Consider the following 15,835-nt stretch of genomic DNA (forward strand, 5'->3'; position numbering starts at 1 on the left):
GGGGGGGGGGGAAGTTAAGGTCCTCGTAGGACAACTGAGATGTGACTCCCACAGCTACCGAGAATACACCTCCACCCACCCACCTTCCTGCAAAAATGCCATCCCCTATTCCCAATTCCTTCGCCTCCGCCGCATCTGTTCCCAGGATGAGGCATTCCACTCCCGTAAAAAAAACATCTCAGTTGTCCTCGTTTTTCAAGGACCGTAACCTCCCCCCCACTCAGTGGTCAAGAACACCCTCAACCGTGTCTCCCACATTTCCCGCAACTCATCCCTCACACCCCGTCCACGCAATAAGAACCAAAAAAAGAATCCCCCTCGTCCTCACGTACCACCCCACCGACCTCTGGATCCAACACATCATCCTCTGACACTTCCGCCATCTGCAATCCGACCCCACCACCAAAGACATCTTTCCCTCCCCACCCTTATCTGCTTTCCGGAGGGACCACTCTCTCCGTGACTCCCTTGTCCGCTCCACACTCCCCTCCAGCCCCACCACACCTGGCACTTGTCCCTGCAACCGCAGGAAGTACAACACCTGCCCCCATACTTCCTCCCTCACCCCCATCCCAGGCCCCAAGAAGACTTTCCACATCAAGCAGATGTTCACCTGCACATCTGCCAACGTGGTATACTGCATCCGCTGTACCCATTGTGGCCTCCTCTACGTCGGGGAAACCAAGCGGAGGCTCGGGGACCGCTTTGCAGAACACCTACGCTCGGTTCGCAAAAAACAATTACGCCTCCCAGTCACGAACCACTTCAACTTCCCCTCCCATTCCTCAGACGACATGTCCATCCTGGGCCTCCTGCAGTGCCACAACGATGTCACCCAAAGGTTGCAGGAACAGCAACTCATTCCGCTTGGGAACCCTGCAGCCCAATGGTATCAATGTGGATTTCACAAGCTTCAAAATCTCCCCTCCCCCTACCGCATCCCAAAACCAGTCCAGCTCGTCCCCGCCTCCCTAACCTGTTCTTCCTCCCACCTCAAGCCGGACCCCCCCTCTCCTACCTACTAACCTCATCCCGCCCCCTTGACCTGTCCGTCCTCCAAGGAGTGACCTATCCCCTCCCTACCTCCCCACCTACACTCACCTTTACTGGCTCCATCCCCGCCTCTTCGACCTGTTTGTTTCCTCTCCACCTATCCTCTCTTCTATCCATCTTCTATCCGCCTCCCCCTCTCTCCCGATTTATTTCAGAACCCCCTTCCTCACCCCCATTTCTGATGAAGGGTCTAGGCCCGAAACGTCAGCCTTTCTGCTCCTATGATGCTGCTTAGCCTGCTGTGTTCATCCAGCTCTGCACCTTGTTGTCTCGGATTCTCCAGCATGTGCAGTTCCTACTACCTCAGGAATGATCTGCTGTTGGGCAACGAGTAGAAATATTTTTCTGACAAGAAGAAAATCAGTGACAATAAAGGAGTGACTCACTGAAGATCATCTAGCTGACAAATCGGCAAAGAATCAGATACTGACATAAGATGAAGTGTATAACCCTTTCCAACGCACAAAGCATTTTTGCTTCAGTTAAAACTGGCTGCAGAACAAATATGTGTAGCAGATTTGAAGTTGATTACAGAAGATGAGATACCATAGGCACAAGAAGAACATTTCATTTCTTTGATCGTCAACACCAGAGGCAAAGATAACGTTAGGTCAATAGCAATCCTCCATTACTATGACTAAGGATGGAAAAATGTCTGCTGTAGCAGTGTAACATCCACAGAGGGCGAGTGATAACAGCTAACCAAATCAACAAATTTAAGTCAAAGTTTTGTACTTCAACATAGATCTACCAGGCTTATAATAAAATTGCTTGCACAACCGAAGATAACATACTGTCTTGTATGCAGTTTAAGCATGAATGATACAGAACATAGAACAGTACAGCACAGCACAGGCCCTTCACCCCATGACGTTGTGCCAAACATTTACCTGAAACCCAAGGTCTATCTAACCTCCACCGCTACCTTATACTATCATCCATATGCCTATCTAATAGCCACTTAAATGCTCCTATTGAGGCAGACTCCACTACCCTCTCCGGCAATGCATTCCACGCCCCGACCACTCTCAGAGTAAAGAACCTACCCTCTGACATCTCCCCGATATCTACCTCCTTTCAATTTAAAACTACGTCCCCTCGTAAAAGCTACCTCCACCCTAGGAAAAAGTCTCTGGCCGTCTACTCTATCTATACCTCCGATCATTTTGTACACCTCTATCAAGTCACCTCTCATCCTTCGTCATTCTAAAGAGAAAAGCCCTAGATCTCTCAACCTTTCCTCGTAAGACGTTCCCTCCATTCCAGGCAACATCCTGGTAAATCTCCTCTGCACCTTTTCCAACGCTTCCACATCTTTCCTGTAATGAGGTGACCAGAACTGGACAATACTCCAGATGTGGCCGAACCAGGCTTTTGTATAGCTGGAGCATAACTTCATGGCTCTTGAACTCAATCCCTCTATTAATGAAAGCTAACACACCATACGCCCTCTTAACAACTCTATCCACCTGGGTGGCAGCTTTCAGGGAACTGTGAACGTGAACCCCAAGATCCCTCTGCTCCTCCACACTGCCAAGCATCTTTCCGTTAACCCTGTATTCCACTTTCAAGTTTGAGATTCATTTTGGAAGGACCTCACACACTTTTCAGGGTTAAACTCCATCTGCCAATTCTCAGCCCAGCTCTGCATCCTATCAATGTCCCTTTGTAACCTAGAACAGGCCTCCGCACTGTCCACAACGTGACCCACCTTCGTATCGTCCGCGAACTTGCTAATCCACTCTTCCACTCCTTCATCCAAATCATTTTGGAAAAAATCACAAATAGAAGAGGACCCAGAACAGATCCTTGTGGTACACGACTCATAACTGAGCACCATGTTGAATATTTTCTGTCCACTACCACCCTGTGTCTAAGGGTCAGCCAATTCTGAATCCAATCTGCCACATTTCCCCCTATCCCATTCCTCCTTACCTTCTGCATGAGCCTACCATGGGGAACCTTATCAAACGCCTTACTTAAATCCATGTATACCACATCCACTGCTCCACCTTCATCCATGTGTTTGGTCACCTCTTCAAAGAATTCAATAAGGTCTATGAGGCATGATCTACCCCTCACAAATCCATGCTGCCTATCACGAATCAAACTGTGCCTTTCCAAGTGATCATAGATCCGGTCTCAGAGCCCTTTCCAATAATTTGCCCACCACTGATGTAAGACTTACTGGTCTGTATTTTCCGGGATTATCCCTGTTCCCTTTTTTGAACAAGGGAATGACGTTTGTCTCTTTCCAATCTTCCGGCACTATACCCGTGGACAGCGAGGATGAAAAGATCATCGCCAAAGGCCCTGCGATCTCGTCCCTCGCTTCCCATAGAATCCTTGGATCAATCCCATCAGGCCCGGGGAACTTATCGATCTTCAACTTCCTCAGAATTCCTAGCACATCTTCTTTACTAACATCAGCCTACCTGCCTGTTTCACAACGTCCTCCTCTACAACTAGGTCCCTCTCAGTTGTCAATACTGAAGAAAAGTATTCATTAAAGGACCTCTACTATCTCTTTAGGAAATTAGATATTAATTTTCCTGCAGATTGGGATAGTCAGATTGGCAAAGAAAGCCAAGAGGAAGAATTTAGAGTATTCAGAACAGCTTCACAGCAGGAATCAAGATATTTTTGAGTGTACTGATGTGTAGAGGCAGGGTTTTGACAGGTTACTTAAGGAACATTATAGCTATTGAGATGTACAAGAGATTCAAGAGAATTTTTCATTGTATAGATTGTACCTTAAGCAAATTAAGAGAGGGCTCTTAAAGACAACGACAAAAAGGATTTCCTAGAATGCCAGTAACAACTTGATTTCTGAATGGCATAAATTAGAACTAGTGTTTGTTATCGTTAAGTTTAAGCAACTGCAAATTTAATGAATATACGAGCAGTAAATGAATAGAGTAATAGTGACTTTTTGCTATTATAACAAATAACTGAAGTTGCTAAAATGCTGAACCTAAAGTTAGAAAACAGAATGTAAATCTACAGAACATATTCGGAGGCTACATAAACTAGACATGGATAGATACCAGAGTACTGCAGGCAGTTCTGGTTGCTATATTTCAAAAGAAATTGCCAACACTACAGAAACTGTACCAACAAGACTACATTTATTCAATGCCTTTGACATACAAGACTTAAACGAGACACTGAGCAAAAGTAAGAGAAAGAAAGAGTTAAGGCATGGCGACAGAGTCATAAACAGGGCTTTGAAGAGGATTTTTTTAAAGTTACAGAAAAGGCTGAAAGACATTAAAGGGAAAGAATTCTAGCTTAAATTGGCTGAACCTTCTTCTACAAAAAGATAGGCAGTTAAATTACAAATGGAAAGATATTTATGGCTGAATGGACAGTTCCACAATATGCAGAACTGGTGAATAGTGTAGTTTGAAGCACAAGATGAGCGCAGCTACCCGGGCCAAGACAAGTTCAAGTGGGACAAGAAGGAGCAGAGTTTAATGATAATAGTGTAGCAGCAGTAAAGCCTCTGCAAATACCTGCTGGTTTTTTAAACAAAAAAAGCTCTTTTCAAACGCACATAGTATTTACAAGAAGATAAACTGTGGCACAGAGCTAAAAGGACTAGATCACATCACAAGCAAAAACAAAGTTCTGGAGAAACTTATCAGGGTCTGGCAGCATCTGTAGAGAGTAAAAACAGAGCTAACATGTCAAGTCCATTGTCACTGGAAACAAAAATGTTAACTCTAGAGAGAACTACAAAGTTAACATTGTTGTTTCCAGTGACCATGGTCTTGACATGTTGACTCTGCCTTTACTCTCTACGGTTGCTGCCAGACCTGATGAGTTTCTCTAGCACATTGTGATCTAAAATAAAAACATCATGGCTGAAGGTACATCCATACAAGTTGACTAAGGTTGAACAATAAACACATTGACCTGCATTATATCAGATATTCAATATGCCATACCCTTGTTTATAGCCCTGGGGGTGTGAGGAGGGTAAGTGCGCGCGCACGTGGGGCAGGAGGGGGAGAACCTCCCCACCCCCAAATAAAAAAAATGGTTACCTGGCTTAGTGAATCTACACCTACTTCAACCCTAGATAAGTGATTTTTTAAAAATTTGCATTAGTCCTGCTTCAAGTTTGTATTCCACAAAACCACTGCCAATGATAAAATGGAAAAGGGAAGAGAATCCGATACAAGTGGCAAACTTGTTTCTATCGCACGGGTACAGCGATACCCCAGAAATATAAAAATTTTTAACTGATTTCAAACTATTACAATAAATGCCCCCACAACTGTCTTAGGATTATGACTGTATTGGGAATAAAGGTGTCAATATACTGTAGCATAGATTATCCAATAAATTATATGCTGTTGTTACATCAATTATCCTTTTACCAAAGTAGTTGCAGTTAGGCAACATTTAACTTGAATGTTCATTTAACTGACACAAAGAACTCTTATAGCAATGATTTACGTGGTCATTTAAACATCATCTCTCAGAGAATACTACCCTTTTCCACCCCAGGATCAATGAAGCAGGGAGTTGCACGTGGATCAAATAACTGAAGACTCTACTTTAGAGGTCTAATTTTGAACCAAGGGTGTATAGCTTTTGGTCTGTGTACGAGGAAGTTTAATGACTAACTGGTCAGTATTTCTGGATCCTGGGTGCCAATGGGAACTTGTTTGCAATGGGGGAGTTTACAAGCCGACGGTGTAAATAAAAGGATTAGTTTGCTTTTGTTTAAAAGAATCAGCATTTAAAATTGCCTAGCACAGAAACCTATAGCTTGGAAAGCTTCACTTTTCTGGTTCGTAGACAAACTGGTGGGAATTAGGTGTGTGAAATAGTTTCACCTGAAGAAATAGTTTTAAAACTGTTCAGGAACAGGTTACCTCAGTGTAAGGACTTTAGTTTGAAAGCTCCAGACTAAAAGTGTTTGGTTAGAACCCTGAAAGAGTTATTTGAAGTTGAGGAAGTCCAAGCTTGGCGCTTGAGTAAAGGAAGAGACTACCAAACTCTCAAGACTGGGAATTAACAGACATGGTCAAGTTAAACTTACAGATGTAACAGAGAATCAAACTCTCTCAGATATTTGAGTAAAGTAATCATATTGGGATAGACGGGATTCTGTTTTGATTATGTGCTGCAAAATCTTTCAAATTGTGTTATATGTAAAATAGTTTTGAGGAAAGGCTGAGGGTCTTGAGGCTGTTTTCGTTAGAGAGAAGAAGGTTAAGAGGTGACTTGATAGAGACATACAAGATGATCAGAGGATTAGATAGGGTGGACAGTGGGAGCCTTTTTCCTCGGATGGTGATGGCTAGCACGAAGGGACATAGCTTTAAATTGAGGGGTGATAGATATAGGACAGATGTCAGAGGTAGGTTCTTTACTCAGAGTAGTAAGGGTGTGGAATGCCCTGCCTGCAAAAATAGTAGACTCGCCCACTTTAAGGGCATTTAAATGGTCATTGGATAAACATATGGATGATAATGGAATAGTTTAGGTTAGATGGGCTTCAGATTGGTTTCACAGGTTGGCGCAACATCGAGGGCCGAAGGGCCTGTACTGCGCTGTAATGTTCTATGTTCTATGTTTATTCTAATGTACTGCTTAGTTTGCAGAATAAGCTTCCGGTTTATTGTTAAAACCACATCTGCAGCATTGCATGCTTGTATGTCAAAGAAAAACCACTTCGCTAAATAATAAAATACAAAATGTGATCTATCAAGTTAGATTTCTGTGTTCTGAGTTCTCCAATATGATCAGCAGGGATCATAACACTGCTTGCAACTGTACATGTTTTAACAGAATGAATTCAAGTGACAAATCAGTTGGATTCTGTACCTGTATCACACATTTAGCTGATAACAGGCTACAAAGCATTTCAATATTATTTGCTTGTCTAAGAAGTCAGCTATAACATGGGCCTGTTTGAATGCGATTTTTACTCTTGCACCTTAAGATCCCTATTGCATCAGTCTTTTGTTGTTCCCTGGGTATACATCGTTTCTGAAAGGTAACAGAATCAGGCCCCGATAGTGAAAGGGTAACACAAAGACAATGAAAAAGGATTTCTGCTCAGAATATTAGGACATTGTTATTTCTAATTTCCTTCACTCAGACTCAAAGATCAGAAAAACACTTGAGGCCCATAAATTACTCCCATCACAAGAGTTATAACATTGGAAAAAGCATCAAGCAAGAAATAATTGGAGCATGCGACAGAAGCAGCATGGATAATTATAATAGTAACGGTTATGATAATCTTCTGGACAAGGGCAAAGGAATTATGGAAGCAGACTTCGTATCATACTTTTCTAACAGTTTTCTGGAACAATGTGCTATGTAACTAACCAAGAAGTGCTATTTTAGATAATGGTATGGTACAGTACAATGAGACAGGATTAGTTTGCATTCCCATAGTAAAAATGCAATGTGGTAAAATGATCCGTATAGAATTCTATATGGAATTTGGAAGTGACATTCTGGTCTCAAAACAAGAATCTCAAATAAATCCAACTACCTAAGTATGATGGGAGACCTGTCCAAGGTTGAAAATGTATGGTGGGAAATAAACAGCAGGAAACATGTAAATAATAAAACAAATTCCATTAAAAAGCAAAAGCTTAGCAATAAAGACCAGTGGCTTACTAAAGAGGGTAAGATTGAGGAAATATTGGATTAAAAGAAGAAATTTAATGCTACAAAAACTAAACAATAAACATGAAGACGGAGTGCTTTACAAATCAAAAGGACATCAAAAAGCTTATAAAATGGTATTAAAAATTCTGCTTTTCTATCCTGGATAGTTTAAGAGCATTTACAAGTGCACAAATAGAAGTGCAGCTAAAGTGAAAGTTAGTTCATTAGAAGCAGAAACAAGAGGAATTATCACTGAGAATGGGAAAGGACAGATGTTAAAAAGGTCTAAAAGACACTGCCTTAGAGATAGAGATGCCAACAGTTAGGACTCCCAACCTTCCCTAGCTTCAAGAACAGTCACAGCAGTTTCCAAGTTAGCAAATATATGATACTCACTGCTCAAAAAAAGTGAAAACATGAGTTAGCCTGACAAAATTCATCAAGAAAATGCTGGAACCCACTATCAAGAACTCATCAAACATTACTTTATGAAAGGCCAATTGTTTGACAACTTACTTTGTAAGAAAGATTTGGATAGTAGGGTAGATAAAAGGGAACTGGCAAATGTGATGTGCTTTGATTTTCAAAAGTCATTTAACTGCAGCAAATACACTTGGATAAGATAAAAGGTTTACGAAGTTGTGGGCAATATATTAGCTTAGAGAGGGGACTGGTTACCAAACAGGCAGCTGAACATTCATTAATAATTAGTTAGTTACAACAATATATTTATAAAATTGATAGCATTATGAATGGGTACTCATACAATGGCCTAAAGTTTCATCTTTGAGGCAGGTAGAGAATGTTGGTAAATTTCAGATTAAATCTTCATTGCAAGGGTAGGTTTAGGCTGCAGACAGGCTAGTCAAACCTGAAGAGTTTGGAAACAGCCTCAGGACTGCCGGGTGTTGAGGCTTAAAGAATTCTTCTAGCTCTCACACCCATTCACACGCCAATGCCCCATCTGTGCCATCTCATACCCTCCATTACCAGCCACAGCCTATCCTTTCCATGCCAAAATGCAACATTTCTATAGATAGCAGTGTGGAGGAACACTGCAGGCCAGGCAGCAGAGGGACAGGAAAGTTATGACCAACCCTCCCTCTCATCCCTGCCTCCTTGACCTGACACAACCTGTCCATTTTCTCTCCCAACTATCCACCCCTCCCACCTCACTGACCAATCCCCACCACTCCCTAACTGCACTCACCTATCACCATCCCACCCACTTTACCCAGCCCCACTCCTCCTCCCTCTCTATTTATTTCAGAGTGCCCTTCCCCTACCCCATTTCTAAAGAAGAGTCCCTACCTGAAACTTTAACTTTCCTGCTCCTCTGATGCTGCCTGGCCTGTGTTCCTCCATCTCCACACTGTGCTATCTCGGATTCCAGCATCTGCAGTCCTTACCATGAGTTGCAACATATCTATGCCCATTCAGACTGCATAGCACAAATGAATCCTCTTGTGACAATAGGATGTTGACAAAATTTTCAAAATATAATTCTTAACTTGCACTTTCCTCAAAATACTTCTTCCACCACAGGCAATTAAAAAAAAAATAAATCATTTGGATCTTCAAATATCAATAACAAAAAACTGCAAGCACTTAAAAACTTTTCCTCCTTTCGATAACCCTACAAGGCCTATGGGAAATCACCAGTCTCCCTGTAGAGCTCATTGAACACTGGTTCCCTTGATGATAGACAATGGCCTGCCCAGCTGGAACTCATCACCTCAAATCTTTGATAGATGTAGACCCAGTGAGTATCTGGTACGGAGGGCTATGAGCAGGTTGGATGGCTCTCATGGATCTGATCCTGGCCAGGTTGGCTATAAACAGGTCCAGGCAGCTGGCTGTGGAGGGGGTCATAACAGCTGACTGTCTGGCCCTCTTCGTGGTTATCATTGCGCCCACGTGTCCTTGCAGAAGGAGCAGATGGTGTCCCTCAATGCTCTTGATGCATTTAGAGAAGGGTCAGCACTGTGAGGAATAGGGTTTTATTTCCCCCTCCAACTCCATTTTGATTTAGCTCTTTCCCTACCTCCCTGTCACTTTCGATGGCTTGCATCGCCCATAATGGATTTTACTTGTAAATACCTGATAGGCCACAGGAGTAATTGCTGGTGGCAGTTAATAGCTTTAAAAGGTCATGGATTTCACTATGGGAAAGTCGCTCAGTTGAGAGATATAGGTCTTCTGGCAAGAGGAAAAATACAAAACGAAACCTAACATTTCTGCAGATAAAGAAAACAAAGTAGATCCAGCAAACTTATTGCGGCACAGTGGTAGTGTCCCAGCCTTAGGTCCAGAAACACCAGGTTCGAGTCTCACCTGTTCCAGAGGCATGCAATAACATCTCTGAACAGGTTGATTAGAAAATATCTACAAAGCAAACCCAGGGTCTTCTTGTGGCACGAGGGCAGTGTCCCTATCTTTGAGCCAGGAGGCCCGGGTTCAAATTCCACTAGCCCCAGTGGTATCCAGGATGCAGACACAAGAAGGCCATGTTGGTTTAATGGAAATGGCACTGGACTAGTAATGTAGATGCCCAGGCTATTGCTCTGGGCCATGGGATCAAATCCTACCACTGCAGCTGGTGGAATAAAAGTTCAAGTAATAAAATCTGGAATTAAAAACCACTCTTAGTTTATAGCTAGCAACAATTGTTGTTAAAACAGAAAGCAGACCCAAAGGTTCTTGTGGTGCAGCAAGTGTTTCTACCTTTGCTCCAGAAGTGCTGGGTTCGAGTCCCACCAACTCCATAGGTGTATCATAACATCTAAAATGGGTTGATTAGAAGATACACGGAAACAAAAAAAAAGGCAAACTTGGGGCAAGTTATACGCCTATTAGTGAAAATTGAGCAATGAAAAGCATGTATCAGAAAACTAGAAGTATGAAGCAAATTATGCTTCCCCAGGAGTCTGGCATTTCAAAGCTAAGTAATGACTGGGCTCACAGTCTATAATGCATAATAAGCTTATGCCTAAGCAGCACTGATAGTAAGAAACCTTGGGAATAGGGTCAGGAAACCTATAAAAATCGGGTCCTGGCTACAGTTCCACACGCCCACAGCTGCTCCATATCGTGAAAATCCAACCCAACAGGTGTGATCATTTTTTGGGATGGGCAGGAAAACCATTTATAATTTGCTTAAATAAAACAAAGAACTGCAGATTCTGGAGACCTGAAACAAAAACAAAAATTGCTGGGGAGTCTCTGCAGGTCTGGCAACATGTGTTGGGAGAAAACAGAAACCCTTGATAGATGGGAACAAACAAAAAAGTGATTTTTTAAAATATACAGGTTAGATAATCAAATTATCTCCAACATAAACTGTGCAATACACATATGGACTTTTATCACCAAATGACGAATAAGCCAAACATCCCATATTGTACCTTCAATAAAATGAGATTTAATAATTACCATATTTCCCTGTGGTGCTCCAGAAGTCCTAGAAGGAAATAAAAATGAAATAACATGAAAACATTTTTCAAAAATTATCTTCAAAGTAGGCATTAATTATTGCTAGAATGTCATGCTGGCATTTTTGATCTTGTAGGCAAAAGCAATTTAGAATTTATTCGTAAAACAGGAACTATACTGACATGCTTTGAGGCAGAAAAATGCAGCTCTACAAAGTTCATAAACCACTTGATTCTAATCTCTTTTTGACTCCTTTTTTGAGAATACAAAACTGGCTTTGGCTAAGGAATAGGAAACAGTAATGGTTAGTAGGCACTAAATCTGGTGAATGGAGATTGAGAGAGGTCAGTACCGGGACACTTGCTTTTCCTTATGTTTGAAAAAATGGTCCAGATCTTCTGTGCGTGGGAAAATTAGTTTGCAGACAACTTTGAACTTGGGAGTTTTGTCAACCACGAGGACAGTGGAGAAAAGGACACTGACATGTTGGAGTGGGTAAATAGATGACAGATGAAGCTCAATGGAAAAAAGAGAGAGGTGATGCATCTCTGTACAAAGAAAATGAAGAGACAGTATTGAAAAAGATACAATTCAAAAAGGTGTGGAGTAGAGACCCGTGTGCCTATTTACCCAAGTCATTAAATGTGACAGATAGTAGACAGACCTGTTAATGAAGCACAGAGCTTTTTTTAAGCTTCACGAATAGGTGCATAGAGTACAAAAGCAGGGAGGTGATGATGAACTTATGAAACTGGTTAGACCCAAGCTGAAGTATTATGTACACTCTTGAACACCACACTTCACAAAGGATGTGAATGTGATATTTATGGGAATGGTTCCAGGGATAAAGACTTCAGTTCTAAGGAAAGCTTGAGGAATTTGGGATTGTTTTATGTGGATAGGAACAGGCTAAGAGGAGATTTGACAGACGCATTCAAAATCTCAAGAGGTCTGCACAGTGTGACTGGGAATAAATATTTTCACTTGTAAATGTATCAAGAATTAGCATAGTATTTTAGAATGTTTTGCAAAAGCAAATGAGATATGAGATAAGAGAAAAAATATCTTTTCATGGCAAGTAGTTAGGATATGAATGCATTGCCTGGCAGTGTGATGGAAGCAGATTCAACCAAGGCATTCAAGAGAATATTGGGACTATTATTTGTTTAATTAGTAACAAAAAGAAGATATTTGGAGGAAAAGGCAGGAGATTGGTACCAAGTTAAAGTGCTCCGGAGCCGTGTAAACAGTGGGCTGAATGGCAATCTTCTCCAGTATAACAATTCTTTCATTGACCAGAGCAAGTGAAATCAGCCTTTCTTGAACAGATATACATTTTTAAAAATGTAAGTTTGTTCTCCCAGATTACCAATGCTATTGTCTTTTCATTCAATTTTTATTTGTTCTCTCCAATTAATTTACAATATACAGTGACATTACCATAACTCAGATGCAGGCTTGTATGCTGAAGTCTTGAAACAAATCAGTTTGAGTACAAAAGTAATAATTTTTCACTGTCTAGATCTTCTCCCCACTACCCACTGTTCAAACTGCCTGAATGGATACGTCCTAGATTAATGCTCTACACAACCATGTCCCAAATGATACACAAAATAGTACAGGTTGTTTCAAATTGCTTTCACAGGGGAAAGCATTTGTTCGACTCCTTTCTGCCATGACTATGAATTAGAACATTGGGCATTCAATTATATTCTCTCACTACCAGAAAAGTTTACAATAATCATAGGTACTTAGAAAAGGAATAAGCCTGAATATAAAATATCTGGTCAGTCAGATCGATCTCAAACTAGCAACGTACAATGAAAACAAACATTAAGCCCGTTGTATAAATGAGAATAAAATACTGCATGGCCAACGTTAAACACAACAGAAGAAACACAATACTGACTCTGAACTGCCCCCTGTGCAATTTGGTATGGGCAATAAATGCAGTGTCATCAGCAATACCCTCATCTTCTGAATGAATGAAGGAAGAAAAAACCCAAGTTCTTCAAGATATGTAACATTTGAGAAACAGTGAGTGAAAGCTAACATTCTCTCAATTGTTCAGAAAGTGATGCCCAATTGAGAGTGTACTAAAATAACAAGGTACCAGCTTAAAATAATCAAATCAGGCTGGTGAAATGGTTCATTTCTGTTTGCTAGAAGCAACATACTTTCCTTAGCAAGAGCCCATTGTCTGTATAGAAAAAGGAATATGTTTTGCATCTTTTTCGAATTACCCAAAAAATTGCGGGTGTCTATAATGGTCTCCTTTGCTTTCTCCACTTCACTTGCCATCCTATCAGCACCATTTTCTATTATATAAATCATTATGATTAATAGAAATGTCACATTCTTCTGCTTGTTTTGATGAGCATACAACAAAAAGCTTTGTCAATACCTCACTCCTTGAAAATCAGGGATGAAAATAATCTGACCATGAAGATGTGCTTTTTTCAGTGACTTTGCTCACATTATTTTGTTGAATTTCTTGTCACCGATTTAATGTGGGTTTTCTCAGGCTATTAGTTAACATGAACAAAATAATTATTAAACACGCTCATCATTTCTTCATTTACATTCTGCTCACCAATACCTGCTCCCAACAGCCATCATCTCTTCTTAACCTCCATTTTCCTAACATAATAGGAAATCATTAATCTTGAGATCTCTTCTTTCCTTGCTCCCTTTTATTAAGCTCCTAGTATTTTGTCATCCTTTGCTGCTTTGTATTTTTCAGAATTTGAGCTACTTTTACACATGGATTGTCCCTAACCTCTGTAGTCAAGCATGCAAATTTACATTTTTGCAACTAGAGCTCTTGCTTCTTTATCCCCTTGTCGTCATTTTATATCCTTGCCACAACTACTCTACTATCTTTCTTCATGCTAATCTAGCAACCAAACCTTTTAGTCCCTCAATCCAAGACACTGATACAGATTGCAAATATTATAGACTCTGACTCCGTGGTACAGCTTGCCAGCACAAAAAAAACCACTTAATATCCACTGACAATTACCCTAAAGAATCATTGTGAGTAGGAGGCTGACTTCAGAGGAATTCTTCAAAGCTCAATATTATATCCCTAACTTTTTTGCAGTATCTATTAACAATTTGGATCTAAAGAGAAAGGCGCATAATCTAGAAGTCTGGACATGAAATTGGCTGTATAGTTGTTAGTGAGGAATGTAGCAGCAGACTGCAAGATGATATCAAATGGGCTCGTCTTGTCAGCAGAAAAGCAGTAAATAGAATTCAACTGGAGAACTGAGTTGTCTATTTTGGGAGGAAAGCTAAGCAAACGAATACAGAATAAACTAAAATTAAAACAACACCCAGGAGGTACACAAGTAGTAAAAGGTCCTTGGCAGGAATGTCCACAGATCTTTGGCAGAGGTGATTACAGCAGCATGTACAACCTATTCATTTATTATCAGACATCGTGTTGGAATTACACAAATCACCAGTTCGGCCACAGCTTGAGTAATGGACACAAGTCTAGCCATACCATTACAATAAAGATTGATTACGCTACCGGGTGCAGATGACATTTATGAGGAAGCCACCAGGACTAGAAATTGCAACTATGAGGAAAAGCTAAGATGGTCTGGGATTGTTCACCTTGGAACAATGGAGATCGAGGGGAGATTTAATTGGATTATAAAATTACAAGGTACCTGGATAGAGTTGGGGGAAGGGGCTATAAAGGCTAAGATTTAAAGACAGTAGTAAAAAGATTGGAGGGGAGACAAGGAAAACTTTTACACAAAAGAGTGGTTGCAACATTGAACTCATTACCTGAAAAAAGGTTAGATGTAGAAATCCTCAACTCATTTGAATGTGTCTGGATATGCACCTCAAGTGCCATAACCTGTGAGGCTATGAGCCAAATACCAGTAAGTAGAACTTGGTGAATGATTTGTTTTTCCACTGGTGCAGGCACAATGGGCCAAGCGGCTACTTTTTGGCATAATCGTTTCATAATTCCGTCAAATGCCTATTGGAAGTCCACACACACCTTATCTACAGGTTCCCTTTATCAAAGCTGCTGGTTACTTCCTCAAACTACTCAAATAAAACACGACTTCCTTTTCCCAAAATCATATTAACTCTGCCCCAAAAACAAATTAAAGCAGAATAGGTCACTTTGTCCCTTGAACTTGCTTCCCTATTGAATAACATGGCTCATTTGATTACTCACATCCCATCTACTCAGGATAACCTTTCATTTTCTTGTTTATCAAGAATCAAGATCTGGCTTAAAACCAAAGACTCTGCTGCCACAACCTTTCATGGAAGATTTCCAAAGACTAGTCTTAGAGAAAAGGCTCTCCTGTTATCTGTCTTAAAGGGGTGACCAGTTTTAAACAATGCTCCTAGCTCTACGTTCTTTCCACGTGCAACCTATGAAGATTCCACAGGACTGTCTATGTTTCAATCAAGTTGTCTGTTACACTTCCTAACTCCAGCAGATACAAACCTATCCTGTCCAAGTTTCCTTCATAAGACAACCCACTCGTTCTAGGCATTAGTCAGAACTGCTTGCAATGCTTATATACATTCTTTAAATAAAACGACCAATACTGCACAGTAGATAGCAAGTACTGCAGATGCTGGAGTCAGAGACAACACACTGTGAAGCTGGAGGAACACAGCAGGCCAGGCAGCATCAGAGGAGCAGGAAAGTTGACGTTTCGGGTTGGAACCC

General features: G+C 41.0%; 1 protein-coding gene across 2 annotated transcripts in view; it reads right to left on the bottom strand.

The window, feature by feature from the left end:
• LOC109913545 (clathrin coat assembly protein AP180-like) overlaps window positions 1-15,835 on the bottom strand; it is a 211,297-nt gene that overhangs the window by 69,356 nt on the left and 126,106 nt on the right. For both annotated transcript variants that reach the window (XM_048596769.1, XM_048596770.1), the window contains exon 12: window positions 11,125-11,152. In XM_048596769.1, the coding sequence (XP_048452726.1) occupies window positions 11,125-11,152 (28 nt within the window). The remainder of the gene's footprint in view (window positions 1-11,124; window positions 11,153-15,835) is intronic.

This window comes from Rhincodon typus, chromosome 5, assembly GCF_021869965.1.
Source record: "Rhincodon typus isolate 14 chromosome 5, sRhiTyp1.1, whole genome shotgun sequence".
Lineage (NCBI taxonomy): Eukaryota > Metazoa > Chordata > Chondrichthyes > Orectolobiformes > Rhincodontidae > Rhincodon > Rhincodon typus.